The sequence below is a fragment of the Panulirus ornatus genome, chromosome 26, assembly GCF_036320965.1.
Source record: "Panulirus ornatus isolate Po-2019 chromosome 26, ASM3632096v1, whole genome shotgun sequence".
Lineage (NCBI taxonomy): Eukaryota > Metazoa > Arthropoda > Malacostraca > Decapoda > Palinuridae > Panulirus > Panulirus ornatus.
In genome coordinates, this window is record NC_092249.1 from 4,279,442 (window position 1) to 4,303,837 (window position 24,396).

At 37.1% G+C, this 24,396-nt stretch overlaps 1 protein-coding gene across 1 annotated transcript; it reads left to right on the forward strand.

Annotated features, from left to right (window-relative positions):
* Positions 1–72: 72 nt before the first annotated feature.
* On the forward strand, positions 73–24,396 carry chic (profilin chic). Its single transcript, XM_071677889.1, has 4 exons — positions 73–269; positions 9,752–9,868; positions 16,532–16,685; positions 23,222–24,396. Exons 1-3 carry the CDS (start codon positions 159–161, stop codon positions 16,682–16,684), a joined length of 381 nt encoding a protein of 126 aa, XP_071533990.1. The 5' UTR covers positions 73–158; the 3' UTR covers position 16,685; positions 23,222–24,396.

Sequence of the window (24,396 nt, forward strand, 5' to 3'; positions counted from 1 at the left end):
GACAATAAATGTATATGATAGACCCGAGTATACGAATATGGCAACTGTCTGTCGCGGATGAATACATGGCGTTCTGCGGCTCAGCCTCTCCTATGCAGTAGTCAAGTCAGTTGTGGTTCGCGAGTTGCTGTGGTTCAAATTACTCAAATTATTTCAAAATGTCGTGGCAAGCCTACGTTGAAAACCAACTCATCGGCACTGGATTTATTTCTAAGGCAATAATCGCTGGTCACGACGGCACATTATGGGCCAAAAGTGATAACATAGAAGTAAGTATTATTTGCCGGTTCATACTTTCTCCTGTCATTTATTTAACCCTCCCTCTGTCTAAAATGGACTCGCAGACGTACTATCCATATACCGAGGGGGTTGTCTCACCCACCGTTTTAGGAGTGTGTCTTGGTTGTGTATTGCTGTAGGAGGAGGGTCGTGAGTGGCCATTTTAGTTTCTGTTAACAAAGACCGGCTGAGCTGTGGCGGTTGACAGGTCGCTACAAATGAAATGTGTGACCTGATTTCCTGTCTACTTTCCCACGTCGTTTGGTCATCCTATACTTAAATTATGCCATTACTTTACCCCCTTGTACTCTCTCTGTATCTCCTTGTGCCCAGGTGAAAGTTACCGTGGCTTGGGTAAGGTGGTGAAATTGGCTTTTAATGCCATACACTGGGTTCTAATATTAGGAGAACGACCTTCACGTGATTTACCCACGTAAAAGGTGATTTACTGTTGGAAAGAAGTTATATTGTGTTTTATTTGTTGATTAAGCTCAACCACCCGCTGTACGGGCATATGTCATCTACAGGGCTGTATTAATTTGATAAATTGTATTACAGTTTTTGGTCCTTAGAAATAAAATGGTTTAAATTCGTGTAGTAATAGGAGGGTCTAGAGGAGAGTGAAGGCTAGGGAATGAAGTGGTTTTTTTGTCGTAGGTAACCTCATTTCACAGGCTAAGTGTTAATTTGGGTATTAACATTTATGGTCGCCTCTGCGGGTAATTAGGCTTTGGTCTTAATGGCAGTTTTTAAGTTTGGGGTGATCAGGAAAGTGTTCGTCTTGTCATATAAACTTGAAGAGGATTTGGTTGCCATTTGTAGTAATCTTGGGTGGTTTGATTTGTACTAATGGCATACACATTGAAAGTATTTGTGACACTGACTCACGGGTCTAATTTAGGAGTATAGGAGTGGCTTAACTTTTAAATTTTAGCCATTTTTCATTTCGCCCAAAAGTCGGTTTTTCTCTTTTGGCTTGTAGTTGTCATATCACCAACGTATTAAGGCTTTTTTCTTGGTTCGAGTGAATTGCTTTAGGTGTTTTAGTTTCACCTGAAATTTGAGGGCTTTGCCATGCATTTCATTGATTTGGGTGCTTTGATTTCACTTCAGATTTGAGGCATTTGTCTTGAGGTAATAAGTGTTTCTTTAGATGTCCCTGATTTCACCCAAAATTTAAGGCCTTTGTCTCTATGATCTGTTTTAATTTTGGATAAGGTTTTGAGATGTTGTCTTGACTATATTTTGCTTCATGCAAAAGGTGTTAGATATTTGACTTCAGTTCTCAAGGTAACTGCACCCTGTATGTGCTGGACTTGGATGAGACTACAGAGATTACATGAATATTTTTCCAATGGTTCCAGAGGTCTAACTGTGCAATATCACTGTAATGTATGGGGACTGCAATTAGGCTAGAGGGGCATGATTCAATTTTTATTCCATTGAATGAATTTATTGGTTGACTTGTGCATGTACAAAACATTTAGTATTGTATGAACACTTGAGAATAGTACTTGAAATTACAAAGTGAGACCAATTAGAGGGAAAATGTGGGGTTTGAAAAAATATTTAACTCATGATGTTGACAAAACCTTTGAAAATCTCTCTTTAATTACTCTGGAATTTCCTAAATATATTTTTCTCCAATTGTAAGTGAATCATATGAGGAAAGGAGTTTTATTTCCAATTCCATCAAAATAGTTTTTGAACGTAGAGGTTGCCATGTGGGGATATTGACTATGATATTGAAATTTAGTAAATCATGACCCCTACAGAAAGGTGTTTTCATTGGTTATGTTTATTTCCAAATGAATCGCATCCTTTTACATCAACTAGCCCCACATTTAGTAGAATACCATATTTTTCCCACTGTGGTGGTATAAGATTTATAAAGTGATCCACATCATGCTTTGCTGGTCTATACAGTGCACTATCAAATATAAGATTGAATATTCTGGTTAGATTTTTGTCACCCTGAAATAGGTTGACCAGTGTCCTATCCTTGGAAGGAATAGTTAAGAAAATGTGGCCAGTATTGTCATGGACAGAGGTTGATTCGACCATATACCTTTTGGGAAATAAGGGAAGAATTGTTACCAACTTGAGCCTTGTATTGGAAGCACTTTGTTATGAAGTGTAGCTGCTAACTCCTCACTAAATCACCTTGAAAAAAGTTCTGTTCATCAATCAATGGCACTTAGAATGCAAATTTTTTTACGTAGTGTGAAATTGATTTTAGTTTCTCAATTGAAATATAGATTTGTCTTTAAAATTTAATATGAGTGGGCTGGCAGATGAAAGGAAATGGTTTATATATTGTAAAATTAAATGTTTATACACAGATCCTAACATATACATGTTGTAGTAGAGTGTCAGTCTATAACGCACTTATTACAAATGACTCTCAAAATAGATGGAAATGGATGACAGTTTAATTGATATTTGTTGTAGTTTAGATTCTATTCCCACTAAGAAAGTAGGTTGAATTTGGTTGGTCCTGTTCATTTATGGTTCATTTGGTTTCATTTGTTCATCCTAATCTCATGTTCAATAAAAGCCGTGCATACTTTAGTTACAAATTTTAGAACGGTAGAAAGTTCTTTTTTTCCCCAGGTCGGATGGGAAATATTGATGTTTCAGTAGATTGCTCTTTTATAGATTCATCAGTCTGCATAAGTGGGCATGTTGAGAGGCAAAAATACTCTGTATCTCATGTGATTGCAAGAAAAAATTGGCAATACCTTAAGAGGCATTTATTATAAACTGAATCGACCTTCATATCTGCTTCCACACTTGAAGTTTTAGGTAGAAATTCATGTTTAAAGACAAAACTTGAGAAATATTTGTTTGCATTTTGGTTGTTGATGGATATGTAAATATAACTATATTTGGACTGCTTGCCAGGCTGAGGTCTTACATGCTGTGTTTTACGTTCATCTTGGGTCACATGTTTTTTCTTAAAATCCAACATGATGAATTATTAGCTTATGTTGTGGGATATGAAACCCCAGGTTGCTTGATGTCTGAAATTTTTATAACTGTAGGTGATATTGCAGATGTGGACCACTGGCATTTGCTTTTCTCTCATTTTGGATTTTGGTTTTCCACAACTTTACATCACAAAAAGTCACCTTACTCATGATAGGTTGGATTAATTTCGTTATTGTTGGAAATGAGATAAGAGTGTAATGTGGGTGATTATGATAAAAAAATGGAATGGGGTGATTCTTAGTAAACGTTAGTACCATCAAAGCATGTGATTGCTCGACAGTTCACGTATTTTACTTTGCCCTTGCTCTCACTTACAGATAATTGATCTAGCCTACAACTGTTCTCATGAACATTAAAGTCTTTGCCTAACTCCACTTAGCCAGGGATTGTGGGTTGCCCACTTGACAAATAAGGATGTTCCAGAACAGTTTGTGTTAATGCTCATTATTGTGAAAACATTTAAACGAATGTGGTATGCTGTTTCACATTGTGCAACATCATCAGTTTCTCATGTTTTGAAGTTTTGAAACTTAAATGAAATTTGCTTGCATTTAAAGCATTTGGCATTTGTAGTGGTGCCAGTAGATAGGTAATAAACACCTATAATACTGATGCATTTCACAAATTGTAAAACGTATAGACATTTTGTTTGTAAATAAAGTGTTCACTGACCTGAACTGAACATATGCAATTTTTGAAAAGTGTTTATTGTTCAGTGTTACGTATGTTAAATGTTAGGTACTGTAACTTAGTGATAGAACTCTAGTGTCTTTAGATTACTCTTGTGGAGACTTTTATATGACTAGCAGATAGATTACTCTTGTGGAGGCTTTTATATGACTAGCAGAAGTATGACTGTGGTCTGGCAGTATTTTCTGTGTGTAACCCATTGATTGTTATGCTCTGACTTTAGTTACATAGCTGGTTTTGAAATATTAGGATACTTTTACTTCCCATTCTCCATTACTACTCACTAGCTGTCTTGCACCTGTATTGAGAGATGTTTATTCAAGTGTTTTAAGGTTTGTGCTAATCCACTCGCAGAAAAGGCACTGACTTAATTCCTGGTATTATTTGAGAAACTAGGGATTGACTTTAGTTTCAGAAGGGGCGATACATATATTGCACAATGATCCAACTTTGAAATGTTGTCGGATGTTCACTCTTGCCAGATATCCACATTTTTCTTGATGTTTAATTACTTATATATGGAAAAAGTTATGTCGTATGTCATTGCTGGTAAGATTTCATTGTAGAAGTGTGCAATTCAGAGTGATTACCTAGCTTTCCTAGTGAATGACTAACATACAGAAGTGATAACACTTGGCTCATATATCAAGACTATTGAGAGGACCAATCTGATCAATTAGTTTTCCAAGTTGATATTCTTTGTAACTTTGATGTGGACAATGCATTTGGTAAAATGGATTGGACTTATAGAGTATGGTATACAAGTCTCGTAAATTGCGAAGTGATGCACTAAACTTAATATTCAATGGGAGATTGTGAAAAGGATTTCCTTCCGTTGCAGTGCAAATTACACTGTTGTTATCATAGGAAGACCTGGGAAATTTAATTAGGTTTTTTAAAATTTAAAGCTGCTCTTGCTGGATGTAACTGAAGGTACTGAAAACAGGTTCTGAATAAGCCTGTACCTTGCAAGCATTTCTCTTTTATTCTTGCACTGGTTTTCTTGGCTTGAAAGTGATTTTACAAATTTTATGTAAAATGTAGTGGTGCATTTATGTCAGAGATCAGGCCAATAACATATGCCTTCCATTATCATCATGGAATGTTCATTAACATTGAAAGTCTTTGAAGTATGGGCAGTGAGTGGCTGTTTGTCATTTTATTTGCTCTTCTGTACATTTTTGTGGATATGACTTTAATTTTTCCTGCTTCAAAAGAATAAGCATTGAATTTTCATGTTGGAGATACTTGGAATTGTGTATTACCAAGGATAATAGAATCTAGAAATAAAAACATTTGACGGAAAGGTTGATAGATTCTGGTGTAATCAAGAAATTTTTTGTAATGCCTTAGAGCTATTGTTATGACTGGAAAATATTCCACTTAAAGCTAAAGAAAACTGTGAAGCAGAGTTGTTGCCAGAGGCAGATGAAGCCAGAGCTCCACTGTGAGAATGAAAATCCTGTTGAGGTATCTTCTCTATTGAAATGTTTCTCATTGGCAGTTTTGTGGTAGGGTTCTCAACCAAGTGATTAGAAATTTGATTAAGGCTCTACATAGGTTGATAAACATTCTGCATTTACTTCACGTGATATCTTCATGCATGTTGTCATCTTTTTTTTTTTTTCCATTCTTACCCTGTCATCTGCTTTTGTTATAAATTGACACAGCTGAGTCATATACTGTGAATTATTTGTAATGCAAGGAAGTGATTAATCTGGACTGGTAAACAAAGTTGAGGTGCTTGGCACCCTAGTGCGGTTACGATTCAAGGTGGTTTATTATCTTTAGGATATTGTAAAATCAGTTTTGAGCATGTCAGTTTTCTGAGAGAAGACAGTGCTGTATTATAAGAATGGCTGTTAGTCTGTCAAATGTGTTATCTTAAAGGGGCAAAGAGTAACAGTTGATTAATGAAATCTCCTAAAAACTTAGTCCATAGTGTTGTGTGGTGTTTGAACTGTATGAAGTAGGATGTATTTAATGCAGCAGACTTCTCCACTGATGGAGATTTAAAGTTTCCGGTGCAGTGTTGTAATTTTATAATGGAATAGATTTTTTTGGTTAATTTGCAAACACTTGAATAGATTAGTTTTTTCTTAAAAGGTGGGAGCCTTTGCACTAGGCATACTGCACATACTACATTTAATAATGAAATCTTTTTTTATGCATTAACTTTTAGTATGTGAAATATACGCTATATAGTTTAGTATATATAATACATTTTGAAGTCAGTGATAGAAAAGGAAACTAAGAAAGTACTCAGGAAACAAGTTACTGGTCTGAATGCTTTACCTTTTCAAAGCACCTCCATTGTTGGAGACTGTTTTAATAGACTGTGGAGATATCCTCAATTTCCGAATGGGATATTTCTGTTTAAGTAATGTGTTGATCCCTTTACATGCTAGAGTACTCAGAAGCATTATCCTTAACCCTGTCTTTTTGTGTATTTGATCGTTGAGCCACTCCAAGGACCAATACCCATAGCTTGCCTCTGCAGACTGTTAGTTTTCTCTTTATAGTAAATTGTCGTTGCATAATGGGGGAATATGTCTTGCAACTCTATGCTGACATTGTTTTTTAAATGGATATAGAATTTTGTGTGTGTAGGTTACTCGTCTGTATCTCTCTCCAGATGCTCAATTACACGAAAGCAATTTTAGTTGTATAAAATGTATATTTTCCATATCCCCTGTGAGGTGTGAAACTGTTAGACTTGGTGTATATCTTGCATCATTCTACCTTTTGTCTCCTCCCTGCCTTTTTTTTTAGTTACAAATGAGTAAAGTTTTATCATGCCACTTTGTGTTTCTGAAAACGTATTACAATACTTTTTCACTGTAACGAAGTGTTTCTGCTGCTGCCCTTGCAACTTATGTTGAAACTAGCAGCTCTTTGAATTTTCTAATATGCACACATTTATTATGTGTCAGAGAAACTAAGGTTTGGTTGCCACTCGGATATATGAACTGTAATACATAATGACCTTTTTCTGTGATGTGTATGAAAGGTGGGTTTTGGGGAGAGATTTGGTTGTTTCCTTGCTGCTCGTACAGTAACACTATAAAGTTTAAAAGAACTATAAATACTGCCATGGTCAAGCTGTGGCTTTACATCATTCATTGATGATTTCTGGTGATTCAGGTTCAGAAAAAGTTTTTATGTATAGTTAGGTTATGATGCCCTTGATTTGCCAGATGCCATCACTTTTATTACTGGTTTTATTACTGTTTCTGAGTGCCCTGTTCTTAACCAATGTTGGTATTATAAGCCAGATGTTAATAGATATGAAGTAGATATAGGAATGAGTAGGAAAATCATCTCATGATGGAGAGCCAGTCTCATCAAAATCTTCCAAGGTGAAAAATTTTGTTTTATCCAAGACAGTGTACTATATCTTCATTCCATTCTAGAAGTTTGGCTTTAACTGTATATAGTGACTTTAAAGAAGTTTTTCCACCATTTTGATATTTAATTCATGTTAAAGTTTTAGAAAAACAATTGGTTAGTGTTCTTAGTTTCTTGTGTAATGCAAGGAAATGTTTACATAGTTATGGATAATGTAATTGGCTAAGTTCAGATGGCCACTGGTATTGGCAGTGCATGTAGGAAGAACACAAGAATACTGTTGAGAGAGATACGTGGTTTAGATCTTTAAATTAGTTGTGAAGGATATGTTTCTTTAGTTAAAAATCGACATGGTATCCTTTGTGGGTAGAATCTTTCAGAGAACGGGAGCTAATGTGTTTATCTTTGCTAGAGGTTTTCAGCACTGGTATTTGTACATTGTGTTCCTGCGTCTCATTCTGTGAAATTGTGATCTTTTTGCTTTGTAAAGCCTAGATGATTGAGCAAACTATTATTTCATGCAATACAGGGTGGTGGGAATATTTTTGTGAATGATTCCTATGTTTATGAAACAATCTGAATGAGAAAATTACCTTTTCTTAAACTGATTATTATTTTTTGGGCCATAATGAGGTATTTTATGGGCACCAGAGAAGGTGATAATGCTATTAACAAGATACAGATAAACCAGGTAGTAATATTGAATGAAACTTTTGTTCTTGGATTATGAATGAGACGATCTAAAAATAAATTCTGCAAAATGTGGTTCCTTTCTTATGTGAATGTCTAGTATTTTGTTTGCGGAAACTTCACCGTTGTTTAGGGATTTGGCTCTGTAGAATAGCATATGCTTTTTGAAAATTTTACTTTGTCCCTGTGATAAATGCAGACAATGAGGTGTGTTCGTCAGTGTATTGTTTCATGTAAATAGGTGCTCAAAGCTTGACATTGCCATTTGTGGTAATTTGTGGTGTCAGATCTTTGTTTAACAGGAATAGACATTTTTGCAAACTTTAGGAAATGCAAGAAGCCCAGAAAAAAAAACACCTAAGGTACCCAACATTTTCTTGTCAGTGATTAAGATTGTGGGTATTATTTTCCTTGAGTATGTGACAGGATGGTCTTGAAAGCACAGTTTTGATATGGTGAAGCATTAATTTTGGTGGTATGGGTTACTAAAGGAAAGGGTGTGAAAAACAAGAAAACAAATAATTCGATGCTATTGCAGTTAAATTTGCAGGGGGTTATTATCTTGTTCATTGGTTGCTTAGGATTTTCAGTGCATGTATAGGTGATGGTAAAGCGCCTGAGAATTGTCGGAATGCCTGTATAGTGCCATTGTGTAAAGGCAAGGGGGACAGAAGTAAATGTTCAAATTACAGATTTATGTTGAGTGTAGTAGGTAGTAGTTGGTATGCAGCCAGTGACCAGGGAGGTATATCCCCAGTACTACCTGCCTGAGTATCAGGAGGGTTAGTGACAGCTGTGTAGTGAGCCAGCACTTTAGTGCTTGTCAAGTCGCACTCTTCTGACTCAGGTAGCTTTTTTTCTTTCCGCCTCATCCACATGTGGACCACTGGCATTCTTTTCACAAACTTGCAAAATCTGTCACACACAACACTTAACAACACATAACTCAGACAACTTGTCTTTCATAACTTTAGATTTTCCTGTGGTGAGTGCTGTGCTCTATCTCTGCCTTTTGGCAAGCAGTAGTACATAGGAGCATTAGTTAGGTAGGAGCCTCAGCAAACATTGCTAGTGACCTGTTAAGAGCGAGGCCCTGAAGGCTAAGAAGCGGCACTAGAGTTCACTAGTTATGTAGACTTGCTGTGGCCACCCTCCTTGAGGGAGTTCCAGAATGGAACAGGTGTCAGAGATATAGATAAATAGGTGTATCGAGTGTCGTTGCCAAGGTGTATGGGGGATTGGTGCCTGAGAGGTTGGTGGTTTGCACTGAGTTTCTGATTGTGACAGAACAGTGGTTTCACTAGTGTTGTGTGTATAGATCATATGTTTGAATAATCTTACTACTCATTGTATGCCATTTAGATTATTTCATAAGGAGCAAAGTATCCTATTGACACAAGGTGCCTTAATCAACTTTCCCTAATTTTGTCAAGGCTGCTGGTTGAACAGATTTCAAGTGAATGAGTTGGGTGACTTATCTTGATTTTAATTATGTTTATCTTCAGATGTCCTTTTTAATTATTTGAAAATTTGAAAAGCATTTGAATCCTAGTTTTAATATTGTGGTATATTTGGAAGTCTTAATATGAGTTCTAGTTAGAAATGATTTTTTTTTTTATCAGAATTTGTGTATTTGAAGATACAAGTTGAGATTTGAGGGAAAGATCTCAATACTACTGTTAAGGATATAGTAAATACTGATTCTCACAACTTTACTTGAAAGTGATTGACGTTATTTTATGTTCTTTTTCAGCCAACAAGGGAGGAGCTAGTTAAGCTGTCGCCCAGTTTTGCAGATCAAGACAGTCTGGCAATGTCAGGAGTTTATTTAGGTGGTGAAAAGTTCATTTACCTCTCTGGCAACGAAAAGGTAAGATTGAAGATGTGTATTTTACTGATAGGTGTAATAGTAGATGTGACACACAAGTGTTAGATAGAGAAAAATGTAATTACCTCAGGTCTGTGAAAGATGGTTTGTATTTGATGTGGGTGGAGTATTGAAATTGTGGAATTTGAGTAAAAGATTGTGAAATATTGAAATTTCTCTGCAGTGCATGGTTAGTTTATGAATCTTTTTTTTTCATCATTGTCGTCATCTAGGCTGTGGGTTATGTGGTTTCAGTGTACTAGATGACGGTACACTGTATCAGCTAATTTTGTGTTCCATGTGGTATTTGACTGGAAGAGGGAAAGTGATGTTTAGAAAATGTTTGTATATTTGCTGTTTCTAGGTTTGTACAGGTTCTAGGAATTTGATAGGTTGAGGAAGTGTGGTTGAGGGCAGTTAGTGAGCTCACAGTTGAGTAACTTCTTTTTATTATGATCCTCTACATATTATGCACAGGGAAGAGAGTCTGCTCTTAGACCTAGGAATAGTTTGCCCCCCTAAGATTTTAGAAGTATGTTTATTGCTCATGACTGTTGAATTTGGAAGATACTGGTATTCAGTTGTATCATATTTATTCCCTGTTGTAATGGTTAAAGGAAACCAGTATACCATTAGTCTTGGCGAGTTGGAGCAATTGCGTTTACATGATATCCACTAGTTTTTTCTTTTCCTTTTTTCAAGAAGCTAAAACAGTGTTCATAAGGCTCTAAATGTTTATGTTCTTTGACACCTGCTATGCGCATGGTACTGTGGAATTTCCTCATGATCCTGTCCATTAAAAATCTACATGACTTGAGATATTGACTTGGACAGTGAATCAAGGTGATTTGGAATGTTTTCTTGTATTGCTTTGACTTTTCTCATGTCTTGCTCAGTTGAAGGTTAGAGGATTTTCTTTATGCAGGTCTGTGCACAGTACATGGTTTCAAATTTAACTGATGTGGAAAGTGAAACAGAGAGGCTTCTGGTGCTCTAGATTGGCACTGAAAACAAAATGGGTTACCTTAAATTTGGATTGTTTAATACGGGGCAGATTCTATGTAAAAGAACAAATTTTTGCCTAGAATCACTCTTGAAAGAAAGGGTGATTTTCATTATGTTCTATAAGTGATTCAAGGTCTTTGCCATGCCTGAATGACTTTGGGGATAACCTAGAACATTTTAATTGATGGAAAAGAGAAGTTTTAAGAAGGTGGAAAAAGATTGAAGAAAACTTGTAAAGGTTGTAGACCCTTTTGAGGACCATGGACCAGATGGTATTAGCAGTCGGGCTGTGGTTGTAGAAAGCACTCGAAGACAATTGTTCTCCAAGGTAACTTCAAGGTACAGTTTGTCTGTTAGGGTTTGAAAGTGATGGTGGATTTCTGTAAGATGCAGATGTTTTGAGCAAGCCAGTGTTTGTGTGTTGTGTTGCATGATTATTGTTGCTTGAGTAGTGCAAGGGTGTTATGATGAATGTTTGCACTTAGGTATTTACAGTGGTTTCCAGTGGGTGGAAGGAGGTTCAGGGAAGAGATTAAAGAAGGTTGGTGAAATAACAGCTCACTTGGGAACACCACTGTATTTTGAGCATGATAGATTTAGAATTGTTACCTTTGTGGATTGCTTGGCATCTGGCTGTGGAATTGGTTAACCATTTTGTTACTTTTGAGGAGGTGGAAGTATTTTTAGAAAAAAAAAAAAGCTTATGATAGGGGGTACAATATAAAATTCTTTGTTGATAACCTTTGTTTCTAGCACTGTCTAGAAGGATGATGATTGGAGCCATCCAAAATTTGCGAGGTTTCTGTGTAAAGTGTTATTGGCATGTTAAGGTCGTGGCTGTGGGGGTAGTTGAGAGGGATGTTTTGTTTGAAAAGTGGGGGAATTGATGAAATATATGGTACTGATTTTGGAGAAGAGAAAAACTATGAAAGATCATGGAGTAGTGCCCTTTTTGGAATATTACCACAGTTGGGGGAAAACTAAACTGGATTCTATGTACCCCTTAGTCAATGCTGGACTCTATGTGCCCCATAGACAAGTCAGTGCTGGACTCTATGTGCCCCATAGACAATGAGGTAGAATCTTTTGAAGATTGTCTTCAAGGCATTTATACTTTCCTGACTATATGTTGTTGCTTATTAGTGAAAAAAAGACCTTTTACAGCCACATTGACAACTGAAGACATGTAGGTTGTAGTGTTAGAGAATGAACAGCTGTATGATAATGTAGATTGGAAAATCCTGGAAGGCATGGTTCCCACTCTGCACTTGAAAATGAATCTATTTTGGCACAACAGGCCACTGAAGCCAAAAAGTGCATCGTGTTCAAGAACACTAAATATTTGGATCCCAGAATTTCAAAGACAAAGGAATATGAAATGCTGTGGACTGTTTGGTAGGGAAGTATAGAATGGGACTAGTTAAGATATAGTTTCAGTTGGGAATATGTGTGATGGAATAGCATTCAAAATTGGGTTAGGGGGACAGTTGTCCAGTGTTATTACAATGTTGATGTTTCTTCCGAGTTTAGTGGTTGCTATCCTTGGTGGTTTTAAAACTGGGTTAAGGGAACAGTTGTTCAATGTCATCATTACAATGTAGATACTTTTTTTGAGTGTGGTTTTTACTAGCATTGGTGGTATGCGAGGACAGGTGGCTGCACAGTGTGTAATGGGTATGTCTCTTAAAACAGCATGAAGGTTGAAGGATGGTTGCGTTGTTGAATAGACATAGGTTTTGATCATTTTGAAGGGGATTGTTTGATTTTTTTTTTTTTCTTTGGTTGTTCAGGTGCTGAATGTTTTGGTTTGATAAGCAGCAAATAAGGTTTTGTTTTATGTTGGCAAGTTTCCAGTTGTTAGGAATTTTGTTGTTTAGTCGGGAATAGTTGAAGATATATGTACATGCTAGAATTACAAATGTCATGTTTTGTGTGTGTTTTTGGGTAGAGGGAATTTCATAAGAATTGGTCTGGATTACTTTGTGAATTAGGACTGGACTGGTGTAGTATGAGTGGTTTTTCTTTAATGTACCCCAGATTTGGTAGCTGTGAGTCTTGTGATTCACTACGTTGAGGAAGGGGTGCCAGTTTTCAGTTTGTCTTGGTGATTCAGTTGATGATGGTGTTGTTTACAGTGTGGTTTTGTTTTTTTATTTCTCTTGATGGTGATTATTTGTGTGTGTGTATTTTTGCTTTATGAGGTGTGTAACATGTGGGAAGAAATTTGGATTGTATTTTTGTCTATGCTCTTGTGGTATATTCTTTTTGCAAGCTTAGTTGACGATGATGGAAGTGTGAAGGTGCATGATCTAAGGATGAGAAATCATCTTCACTTAAGTTCTGGAGCTTTGTTTCTTTGCACTGTGTGAAGGCTGGCTAGTTTGCTTTCATGTAGTTTATTTTGGTAGTTGTGTTGATTTGGTAGGCTAAATGGAGTATTATCTCGATAGCCTTACCTGTTGAAAATCTCTTGAAGTCTTTGGGGTCTTCTGCTCCCTTGCCCGGGGTGAGCCCAAGCTTTTGGTTTAGGTGGTTGGTCAACCAAGCTGTTGGAAGCTACAACCCACAAACCCTAAGAGCCCCCATAATCTGTCTAGTCCAGTATTCTCTGTAGGTAGTTTTCTAGTGCTCTTCTCTGCTGGACATCTCATGTTTTGATGATAGCAGGCAAGTTTTTGGAGTCTTGGGCCCCAGATATTAAGGGCATTCTTGTCTTTTGTATGTATTACACCTCTGGATATCAAAGGTAGTATTTTACAAATTCTTCCCTGCCTTTAGTGCCTGTAGGATGTTATTTCTCAATGTAAGTTGGGAACCATACTTTTTTGAATTTTCCAGGTTTAGCTGATAGCTCATATATCATGTTCCAGTTGGTCCTTGTGTGGAGCGCTGCAAAGCAGAATGTGATACGTGGCTAGGTCAGCTGTTCTTGGGGATGGGTTGGAAGTTTGATTGGTTGGTTGCATAGGTTGAGGATATTGAAAGGTTGCAGTTGGTGTATAAGTCGTTTACCTCAGTGATCATGGATTTGGATGTTGAGCCAAGTGGAATGGATGAAGGCGAGCAAGTATGTGTACATATGTTTGTGTATATGCATATGTATGTGCATGTATGTATATGTATGGGATCTTTCTTTGTTTCCTGTCCCTATTTTGTTGACACAGGAAACAGCTTGTGATTCACGACATTGAAGGAGTGCCAGTTTTCAGTTTGCCTTTCAGTGATTCGGTTAATGATAGTGTTGTGTATAGAGTGGGTTAGTTTTCTGATTTTTACTCATTTTATTTTTCTTTTTTAACAACATAAGTTTGCAACTTTTGGGGAGAAATTTGGAATGCATTTCTTTCCATGCTCGTGGTATGTGCTTTGTTGGAGACTTCAAGATCTGGGGAAGTGGGTAAGGAATGGGAGTTATTTAGGGAAGCGGTGATTACATGTGCAAGAGATGTGAGTGGCATGTAGAAGGTGGGACATGGATGTCAAAGAAAGTCACAAGTGGCGAGATAAGGAAGTGAGATTGTTAGAGGAAAAAATTGTATTGGCTTTACCTCCAGGGAAGAAGTGTGGATGATTGGGAGATGAACTGGAGTAAGCAGCAGGAATATGAACAGCTTGCTAGATATTTCCGTAGCAATATACTTGAAAGCTTCTCTGATATTTACATAGTGTGTGTCTTTACTATTCTCCTAATATGGGACTCAAGGAATAGGTTTGGAATATTGTCAACTCCCAAGTCCTACTCACAGAATCCTGAAGTTTATTTTCTGCTAGATAAAAATCATATTGTGACCTGTTTATGGATGGAATGGTGAGGGAGGTGTCTTGGAGAGAGGGGTGGGTCAGCAGTCTTTAGGGGGGTTGGGAGTTCATTCACTAGCAATTTCCTAGTGCCAAATGAGAAGCTGTAGAAACTTCTATCTGGTAGTGTGAGTGTGTAAGAGAAAGTTGAGGCTTAGGAGTGGATATGGCAAATGATGGAAGTATAGGAGCTGGAGTTAGGTATTGAGAAGTTTATGGAGAGAGGTCAGTTTGTGAGGTGAAAGTGAGGTAGATTGAATGCGTGGTGAAGTCTTCTACCCCCTCAACATGGGCTGAGCCCAGGCTGATGGGTAGGGACATTGGTTGACCATGCTGTTGAAAGCTGCAGCCCTCAGGCCCACATAGTCTGGCTAGTCTGGTACACTTTGTAGGTTCTTGTCTAGTGCTCTCTTGAACTTCTCTACTGTGCATCTTATGATGTTTTGTATTGATAGCTTAATGCGAAATTGAAAAGATGCCTTGAAAAGTTTGCCAGACCAGCAAGGCTCCACTGTGGAGGGTATAAAGGTCCACAGGCCACAGCCTCAAATAGCTTGACTGAACAAAGGAGCAGCATGATAGTTTAGTTGCAGTTAAGAGTTGGAGATGTTGAAGAACATCTGAAACCATTACAAGGTATATTTAAGGTATGACCCTTGCATAAATGGGAACTTTATTATGCTGTAACTCATCTTCATTTAGCATATCAGCAGGTAGGTTGAGTTGGATGATCACAAATGTAGTTATAATATGTAGCTTTCCCAGCTTTAACATATTTGGATCATAACCTAATTTAAGAAAATTATAAATGCCAAAGCACCCCACCCTTCAGAAGCTATTATGGAGGGAAAATTCATCAAACTTGAGTTCAACAGTAATCATATAGATAGGAAGAAATATCTGTGCACTGAATCTACTTTAATTTGTCTGTTTGTGGCAGGATATACTTAGAACAATTGTGTATGGTTTAGTGTATAACCTAAAAAAAACAGGTGGGAAATGACAATAAAATCTGTTACCAGTACTTATGTTATTGGTTCAAGTTTTAATCAAGCTAATTTGAGAGCTTTGTCCTAGTTGCATTGAAAGGTTATGAATTATTTTCATGTAAGGGATTATTCCTGAAGTTCCTAAAACTTGATAAATTTAGCATAATGCCATGACCATTAGCTTTTTTTTTTTTTTTTTTTGTAACTAACTCGATTGCCAGTTATGAAATTTGACGTTGCATATTTGTATGCTACCATGCGTGATTATTACTTACCCAAAATTAAGTGGGTTTATGCTCTTGGGCCATAGGAAGTTGAAATTTGGTTGGCTGCTGTGATGTGTAGCTATCTTGGGATCTACATTAATACCGTAGAGGTAGTATTCTAAAGCAGATTAAGAGGAAAACTTACATTTAACTACAAAAGAATATGCTGATACGCTTTGAGCTTAGAATTATGATGCAAATATGTTAAAACCTGATTTTGATGTAAGAGAGGAATGGAAATTTTAGGAAAACAAAAGGTGAGTGTGTGAGGTGTCAGACAGTCAAGCTGAATAAACTTTGTGGGAACTGGCGGCACTGTTGCTGGTGTTTAATATCTGTATTTGTTAAACTTGATTGCTGTAAATATGCAAGCCTGTGGCATGCCACCTTGAATAGCCTGGTTTATCTGAAAGCGGAGAAGTAACACAGTAGCTCCTTTAGAGAATTGACATGGGTTGTATGACTCAAGTTATTTTGGCAAACCTTCAGTATGTTAAAAAATCTGTCTGGCTTAAGTTAAACACTGGCTTAGTTGGTAATTTTCCCCATAGACCATGTCGCATTTTTTAACGTATTTTTCATTTTTTTTTTTTTTACCCTCACTACAGGTTATCCGATGTAAGAAAGGAAAGTGTGGAGTGCATATGATGAAGACTTCGCAAGCAGTGTTAGTAGCATTGTTTGAAGAACCTATTCAACATCCTCAGGTGGCCGGCATTGTTGAGTCACTAGGAGAATACTTAATCTCCTTGTCTTTCTGAGGTGAGATTCATATCCTTAAGATGTCTTTGATAAGAGGATAGGGGTGTGAAATAAGAAAGAGGCATTTAAACAGGATTATTGAAGCATGTTACAGCATTTTTAATATTTAACATCAATGAAAGAAATAAGCTGCTGACTAAAAGGAAACTGATAGATTGGTGAAAAGAACACATGCTTTGGAGTCTACCTTATTAGAGTTTATGGGTAATAGAAAATCTTTAGACATGCTCTGGAGTTATTTATCCTGTCTAGAATAGTAATACTGTTCTGACTTACTGGTCATTCATACTGTATAGTTAGCTTATTTGAAAGTCTAGTCTTCTGTGAAAATAGTTTTTGATTTATTTGTAGAAAATACTCTATTAGCACATCAGAGTTTCTTGTAGATAGATTTGATGTAGATGCATAATAATATTCATGAGGAGGTAGGTGTCTTAGGAGGTCACTTTTGGTGGTGGTGCTTTTGTGTATTTTTAAAAACTGACGTAGCTATATTTAAAGTTGGTTTGTTCATGTGATTTGAGTGATGAAAGTAGTTGTAACGTATATTACATATTAGGAAGGTTGTAAATGAGTCTGCTGTGTGTCTGTTGATAGTGTTAGAGAAATGAGCTTAGAAATATACAAATACTACAAATAGAGCACATTATTGTATTTGAAAATAAACATGCTGACATTACCAGCATTACAGTGCTGAAATAGAATCTGAAAAGAATCAAGACTGTTTACAGATTGGAGTGTGAAGTGATCATGCACTTTGACACAGGGATGATTGATATATATTGACAGCACGTTTGAATGAAAGCATTTTGATGGTAAGATACCCAGCTGTTTGAAGCCAGTCATTCATGCTGAATAGGTAGCAAATTTGAAAGTCCAGTCTTGTGCGGAAATAGATTTTGATTTGTTTGTAAAAGTACTATATTAGTACATTCTAGTATCTTGTAGATGGAATTTATAGATTTTGATTTGTTTGTAAAAGTACTATATTAGTACATTCTAGTATCTTGTAGATGGAATTTATAGATTCTGATTTGTTTGTAAAAATGAATACTGCATTAGTACATTAGTTTCTTGTAGATGGAATTGATGTAGATGCCTAACATACATTAGGAGGTAGGTGCCCTAGAAGGTCACTTTTGGTGGTGGTACTTTTGAGTATCTTTGAAAACTGACGTAGCTATATTTAAAGTTGGTTTGTTCATCGTGTGATTTAGGTGATGAAAATAGTTGTAACGTATATTGCATAATTGAAAGGTAGTAAATGAGTTTTTGCTGTATGTCTGTTTATAGTGTTAGAGAAAATGAGTTTAGAAAGATACAAATACTACAAATAGAGCACATTATTGTAGTGAAGATAAACATGCTGACATTACCAGCATTACAGTGCTGGAATAGAATCCGAGAAGAATCAAGACTGTTTATAGATTGGAGTGTAAAGTGATCGTGTGCTTTCACACAGGGATAATTGATATAAATTGATATCACATGTTTGAATGAAAGCCTTAAATTCAGGGTGACCATGAAGAATTTGAACAGATCTTCATATATTGTTTTTCATTATAGAGCTAAAGAAATATTTGCAAAAGTTGAGATATATACAAAAAAGTGAGCTAATGCAGGTGAATGAAGTAAGGCTTGTCAGATTGTGTAGTTATGTAGGTAGAGGAAGGTTTTTGAATGTTGGTGAAAGCTAAGATTGTTGTTGGAAAAGATGGTAAGAAGATATGTTGATTTAAGGTTATTGGGTAGAACACTTGTGTGTGACTTAGAATGCCTTAATGTTATATTTCTGAGAGACAGAAGAGGTTTAAGGATTCTTTCTGAAGAAATACAGTATTTGAGGAAATTGGTTCGAAGGAGATAATCACTGTCTTGTATGAGTGAAAGGATGGTTGGGCAAAAATTAGATAATGCCTAGTTTTGTAGATATCCCTGGAGATAGGAGTGAAAGAATACTGCCTGTGTATGTCGTGCTGTTGCAGAAGGCAACTAAGAAATTTTGGGTGATGGGCTGGAAATCCTTCCGTCCTGTATTATTTTCCAAACAAGGGGATAAGGGAGGGTGCCAAATGAGGTTTTATCCTCTAAGGCTCTTTCACCAGTGCCTAATGCTACCTTGCTTATGTGGAAACTAGAGAATATGCATGAGAAAAAGGAAGTTGTGTAGAATGGAGAGTTTCTTCAACATGTTTAGGAGGAGGAGGACTTTACAGTGCATATTTGAAGGTTCTTGGTTGTGAGAGATGAGGGTATGTCTGTTATATGTTTTCATTTTGTGTTTTGGGATATGGGTGGGATGAAGAGAGAAAGATCAAGGTGTGTAGTCTTGCTGGGAAGGTGAATTAGGGTAGTGTCAGAGATGTGATGAATGACTAAGATACAAAAATTGGATAAGCTGCTTGTTTAATGGAATGCTTGTGCCAGCTTTAACGTATGGATGTAAAACGTTTATGCTTGTGTTTAGGTTGTTCATTGATATAGAGATTGAAGACCTTGTTTATTTTAGTTGAAACAAGGTGGAATGAAAAATGGAGATACAAGTAAGGTAGGTGGTGCGAATAAATGAGCGAGAATTTGATTGCAAAGACATATGGAGTTGTACAGTGTTGACTGTTTAGTATGAGAGGGAACTTGAGGTGAGTGGCTGGGGAATGATTTGCAATTGCATGCTATGGTGTAAAGGTTTAGAGGTTGAGGGATGAATGTAGAAGTTAGTCTTGCTTGATGAATTAGTTTTGTGTTGATAGTAATTCTTATTAGTGTGGTAACTGCTGTTCATTTGATCATGTACCCAAGGTAAGGACATGTGTGAGTAGACAGGTAGTATGCGCTTGATACATCCCATGTGAATGGGAACAAAGTTAGGTAATGGATGTGTAGGTGTGAACGATGTTGGTGTATGGATCATGGTGACCCTATGGTAAAATGATCTTCAAAACTGAGGAATTATATTTGTACCTCAACTGTTTCTCATTCTTATTTTTGACTTAGAAATGGCCTACAGCTTCAGAACTTTGCAGATATCAGAAAGTGTGAATATTTCGTTTATCAGAGACAGACTGAAAGGAATTGGAAGTCTTCCAGTGGGACGCTTAAAACATGCCATGTCATGAAAAGTTTGGTTCTTGGGTATTAGGGAGAGAGAGAAAGTGAAGATTGAAGTCACCATCATTTGGTTGACAATTTGTCCTAACTATATTTCTGACACCTGCTCCCACCTGGAAATTCCTCAAGAGGTTGGCCATGGCAGCAGTCTCTCCATAACTAGTGAACTCCAGTTACAAAATTAGAAAAAAGAATATAAATAATCTAGAATGCTTTTATGTCTGCTTAAATTACTCTTACTGCTGACGAAATTTCCATGCACATTCTGGCATCTGCAAAGGATATTAAACTGTTGGGTGGCTGCCTGTCAGCTGAGTGTGAGAACCAGTATAAGTGCACTTGTAGCTCCTTGGGAATAGCTGCTTACCATGGGGGCACTGGGAATTGCCTGATTATTTTTTAGTAGATAAGCTGCATCAATCTTACCACTTCACCAATAAATTGTTTTATGCATGTACACTGACACTGGACACCTTTTCCAAGGCTTTTGCCAGGTTTTTCTGTATCACATGATTTGTTTGTTGTAAGATCATCAGACCTCAGCTTGGTCCATCACTGGCCTTTGCCTGTTGGTGGCCTTTTATCACATGAACCTTTTCTTTGTTCTGGTATTCCAGTTCAGCAGGTCGATAGGGCTTTTGGCCTGTTTATATCACAAATTTATTGTGTCTGTTCTCCAGTGTCTCTGCAGTTCGCTTCTCCCTCATTTGTGTATAGAGCTTCTTTTTCTTTTCTTTTTATGTGTCTGCCTTTTTTTTTTTTTCAATTTGTGTTGTAGCTGCCAAAAAGTGTCTACATAACCATGCATCGTTGTGCCAGTGTAGTGAAATGCTTTTGAGCTTGGCTCTATACTTTTAATGTTAGGGTGCAAGCTTGAATCTCTCATGGGTTTAGAGGTAGATTGCTTTGGCATCCGGATGTTGGCAGTTGTAAGTGAGCCAATGTTCTAATTGTGTGATGTAATTTTGCCTGTTTGTTGTAGCTTGAGTGGTGTCATGAAGCCGTGACGTTATTAAAATCTTTTGTGTTTGAAGGGCCTTTCACGTTGTGGGCTGCAAGTGACAGGAGTTCATGGAGGTGTAAGGGGTGGATAGAGTACTGCTCCTCCTTGTGGAACTCTCGGGCTTTTAGAGTTGAAGTCTTTATGAATGATTCTGTCTTGGTGGCTACGATGCAAGTTTTTTTTTATGGTTTTTGGTGTCAAATTTATTTTCTGTGAAGAGTTTTTGGGTTGTTTAATGCTTTGATCTCTTTTGCCGCTATTGCTATGCAGGAGGTGAGTTGTGGTTGCTCGAAGGCACTTTTGGATGTGATGTGTAATGATTGTGCACAGTGTGCTTGTGGAGTGATTGATATTAAAAGCTGTGCAGTGTGGGGTGTGTTGTATATGTTGGTTGACTTATGGATCAGCATTTGTAGAAGTATGGATAGTTATGACAACAGTGATAGGAGGGAGTTTGTGTAATCTGGAGGAATATAGGGTGGGTGCTATGTTGGCGAGTTTCCAGGTGTTTGATTTCCTTGTGTAGCCAGGAGTGGTGGCTATTTTGAGATGTTGGATTGCAGTTGAACCATAGTGTTTTAGATTGAAATTGAGATATTTTTTGGGCCTAGTTTAGGGTAGCTTTTCATTGTTTCAATCTTTTTTTTTTTTGATAGAAGAAGTACAGTTAAATACCCAAATCAAGGTCATCTTGATAATGCCTTATGTTTAGGTATGTGATCAGTCCCAAGGGATTTTTTGGGAGATTGGATCTTGTTTATTTGGGATAGAAGTGCTGCATAAATAAGATAAATTAAGTAATGGTTTATTGGATGTAGGCAGCCATTTGGCTGAAAATATGTACAGCAGAGGTGTTATGGATATTACAGAACTTAAGAGGCCATGATAGTTACTTGTTAACTAATCATACAAGTGTTTAGGATTAGGATGAACTGGATATTTCAACACTTTAGATGAGCATATGGGTGAGGTACATTTGGGTAGCCAGGGTGGCTGGTATACAGGGATGTTTACTGAGTCAGGGTTGTGTTTTATACATTTGATTGAACATTGTGATGAATAGTTACAGTAATATAGTAGTTAACATACCACATAACCTAATGGACAGGAACCTAAGCTCTTCACTAGCGCATGTATAGGGGGCTGGTAGGTTGAGGAGGTGGGTAGCAAATTTTTTCTTTCCGGTTCCAATGAGGTAGATTGTTGTACCATAAAGCTTTACATTTTCATAACTGGGAGCAACTACCAATATCCCCTCCCTCAAAAAATAAATGATTGCAGTTTTCCGTGTTAGGAAGGTAGCGCCAGGAACAGATGAAGAAAGGCCACATCTGCTCTCATACATTCTCTGGCTTTCATTTGTAATGGTCCCATAATGAATAGACTTATTTCAGCCCTCACACCTTCCAGTTCTTATTACAGATAGATTGGACACCATTAACTCTGTGGGATTTAGTTTTGGCTTTTTATTCCTGGCCAGCAAGTAGACAGGCCTTTTTGTTCTTTTCTTCCAGAGAACTGCCATTTACAAACATATTATGCATTTTAGTCGGTCTCTTTATATTTACATGCTTCTGGTTTGTGTTTTAGCCAGATTAATCACTCTGGTGTGAATTTTGTTAATGAACAGATCAGTCAAGTAATTGAAGTTATTAGATTGATATTTTTTTACTGCAGTTTGTAATGGTCGTTGGTGGTACACCTAATCTCATAAGAATTTTGCAGTTTACTGTATTCAGTAAGCACCACTTAACTTGCACCACTCATTCTTTGTATCTAGATTTTCCTGTGGTGAGCACTATGCTCTATCCCTGCCCTTTGGCAAATTGGTAGAACAGGAGATAGAAGTAGTAGGTACAAACTTTTAGGCTGGAGCATTAGGTATTTCTTTTGTCGGTAATAAGTGAATGACTTAGTGTTGCTTAATGTTGTATGTGCAGATTCTCCACTTAGAAGGTAATCATATAAAGCACTGGTAAGGATGTGAACATCAGTTGTATAACAACTTGAAAGATTAATGATGATTTTGTTTCAGATCGCATTGATTGGCCTGGCCTCTTGTTATAATTTTCTGCCATTTATAAATGAAGTAAATTTGTGGCTGTAACACTCAATGTCTTGAAAGTAGTATTGTATCTCAGAGAATTAGATTAAGGACATTGCCTTTAAATAAGGAAAATTGTTCCTAATTTTGATTGAATAGAAATGTTATAGTTAAGAATAGCATCTAAACTTGCTTGTAGAATTAGAATTGTCAAAAGTTTTAAGAAATTTTCAGTAAGTAAAATTTTGATAAGCATACTTGCATGTGTGCAGTTTTATGCACATGCATGCTCTTTTGTGCACCAGGCAAACCTTTTGTCCATGCCTGGTGTACATTTAAGTTAGCTCCTAAGGTTTACAGGTTATTTTTGTCTGTTTTCAGTGATGGCGGAGCATCTGAATACCATCGTTTCATCACTTAGAAATTGATGGCAGTGGATGACATATGATATACCAGTGTTGACCTGTGGAATTGTCCGTGACATGAATCAGACGTGTGATCCATGACACACTTGCTAATGAATCTGAACAAATGCAAACAGATAGAAAAGTGGAAGCCCTTGTTTTTTGCCTATGTCACACGGGTGTATGTATTTCAGACTTTGCCAAGGATTCTGTGAAGTGGATATACTTTTCGTGTTTCAACTTTTGTATAAATTTTTTCCATGAATATGTATTATTGAAGCTTTCTTGTGAATTAACTTGCACTCTTAAGTGATAATTTTGCAGTTAAGTGGCTAGCCTGTGTATATCTGCAAGCATTTATTGGTTGAGAGGGGGTTGACCCAACTCAGCTCCCTACACTCTTGTGATTTTTGTCTTCCTCCTCCTCCTCCACTTCTCCCACAGCTATCTTCCTCCTGAACCACATCTCGACCATTCTAACTCAGTCAGTTCCTCCCATATGCCAGCACACCCTTGTCTAGTCTCTGCTAGCCACTGATCCCTGTTAAACTTGTTTATTACTGATTTTGTTCTTGGAAGGAAAGTTTTCATTGTCAAACAGCTGAAAGTGGAAACAAATGGAATGTGCATTCCTTATTTCAACTCTTATCTGTTACGTTGATAACCAACGAACAATATTTTCTAGTAAGAAAACCTATTCTAGCCTATAATTGAATAGTGGGTCCTAATATCTATTACTGCGCATTTGCTCAGTCATAAGTTTTGTTAATGCCATTAATTTGGTTATTGGGGGAGGGGGAGGGGGAATTGATTTATAACCTTCACTTTTATTGGGGGTATTTTGAACTTTGATTTTGAAAAGTTTGGGGGGTGTCATCAGTTCACAAAGGTCAGTGATTATGAACCTGAGGTAAAGGTTCAATGTGGTAATGTTCCTGTTCAAAATGCATCTGGTTCAGAATCGCTGGTCGCATCATTTTTTAACTTAAGGTTCCAGTGCAGCATTCGGCCACTCAAGGTCTGTTGCAGTTCTCGGAGGCACAAAATTGGCCCATGTGTGCCCAGGCTTGGTGTTCTGCCGCGTTGGTAGTCATGCTGCTGGCGCTCAGTATTGTACAGCTTCCATTGCCCCCCAATAAACACTACTTACTA

Excerpts from the sequence above, each read along its gene's own strand:
- chic (XM_071677889.1), top strand. The coding sequence starts at position 159 with ATGTCGTGGCAAGCCTACGTTGAAAACCAACTCATCGGCACTGGATTT. Across the intron at positions 270-9,751 it reads CCAAAAGTGATAACATAGAA|CCAACAAGGGAGGAGCTAGT; the intron begins GTAAGTATTATT and ends GTTCTTTTTCAG. Across the intron at positions 9,869-16,531 it reads ACCTCTCTGGCAACGAAAAG|GTTATCCGATGTAAGAAAGG; the intron begins GTAAGATTGAAG and ends CCCTCACTACAG.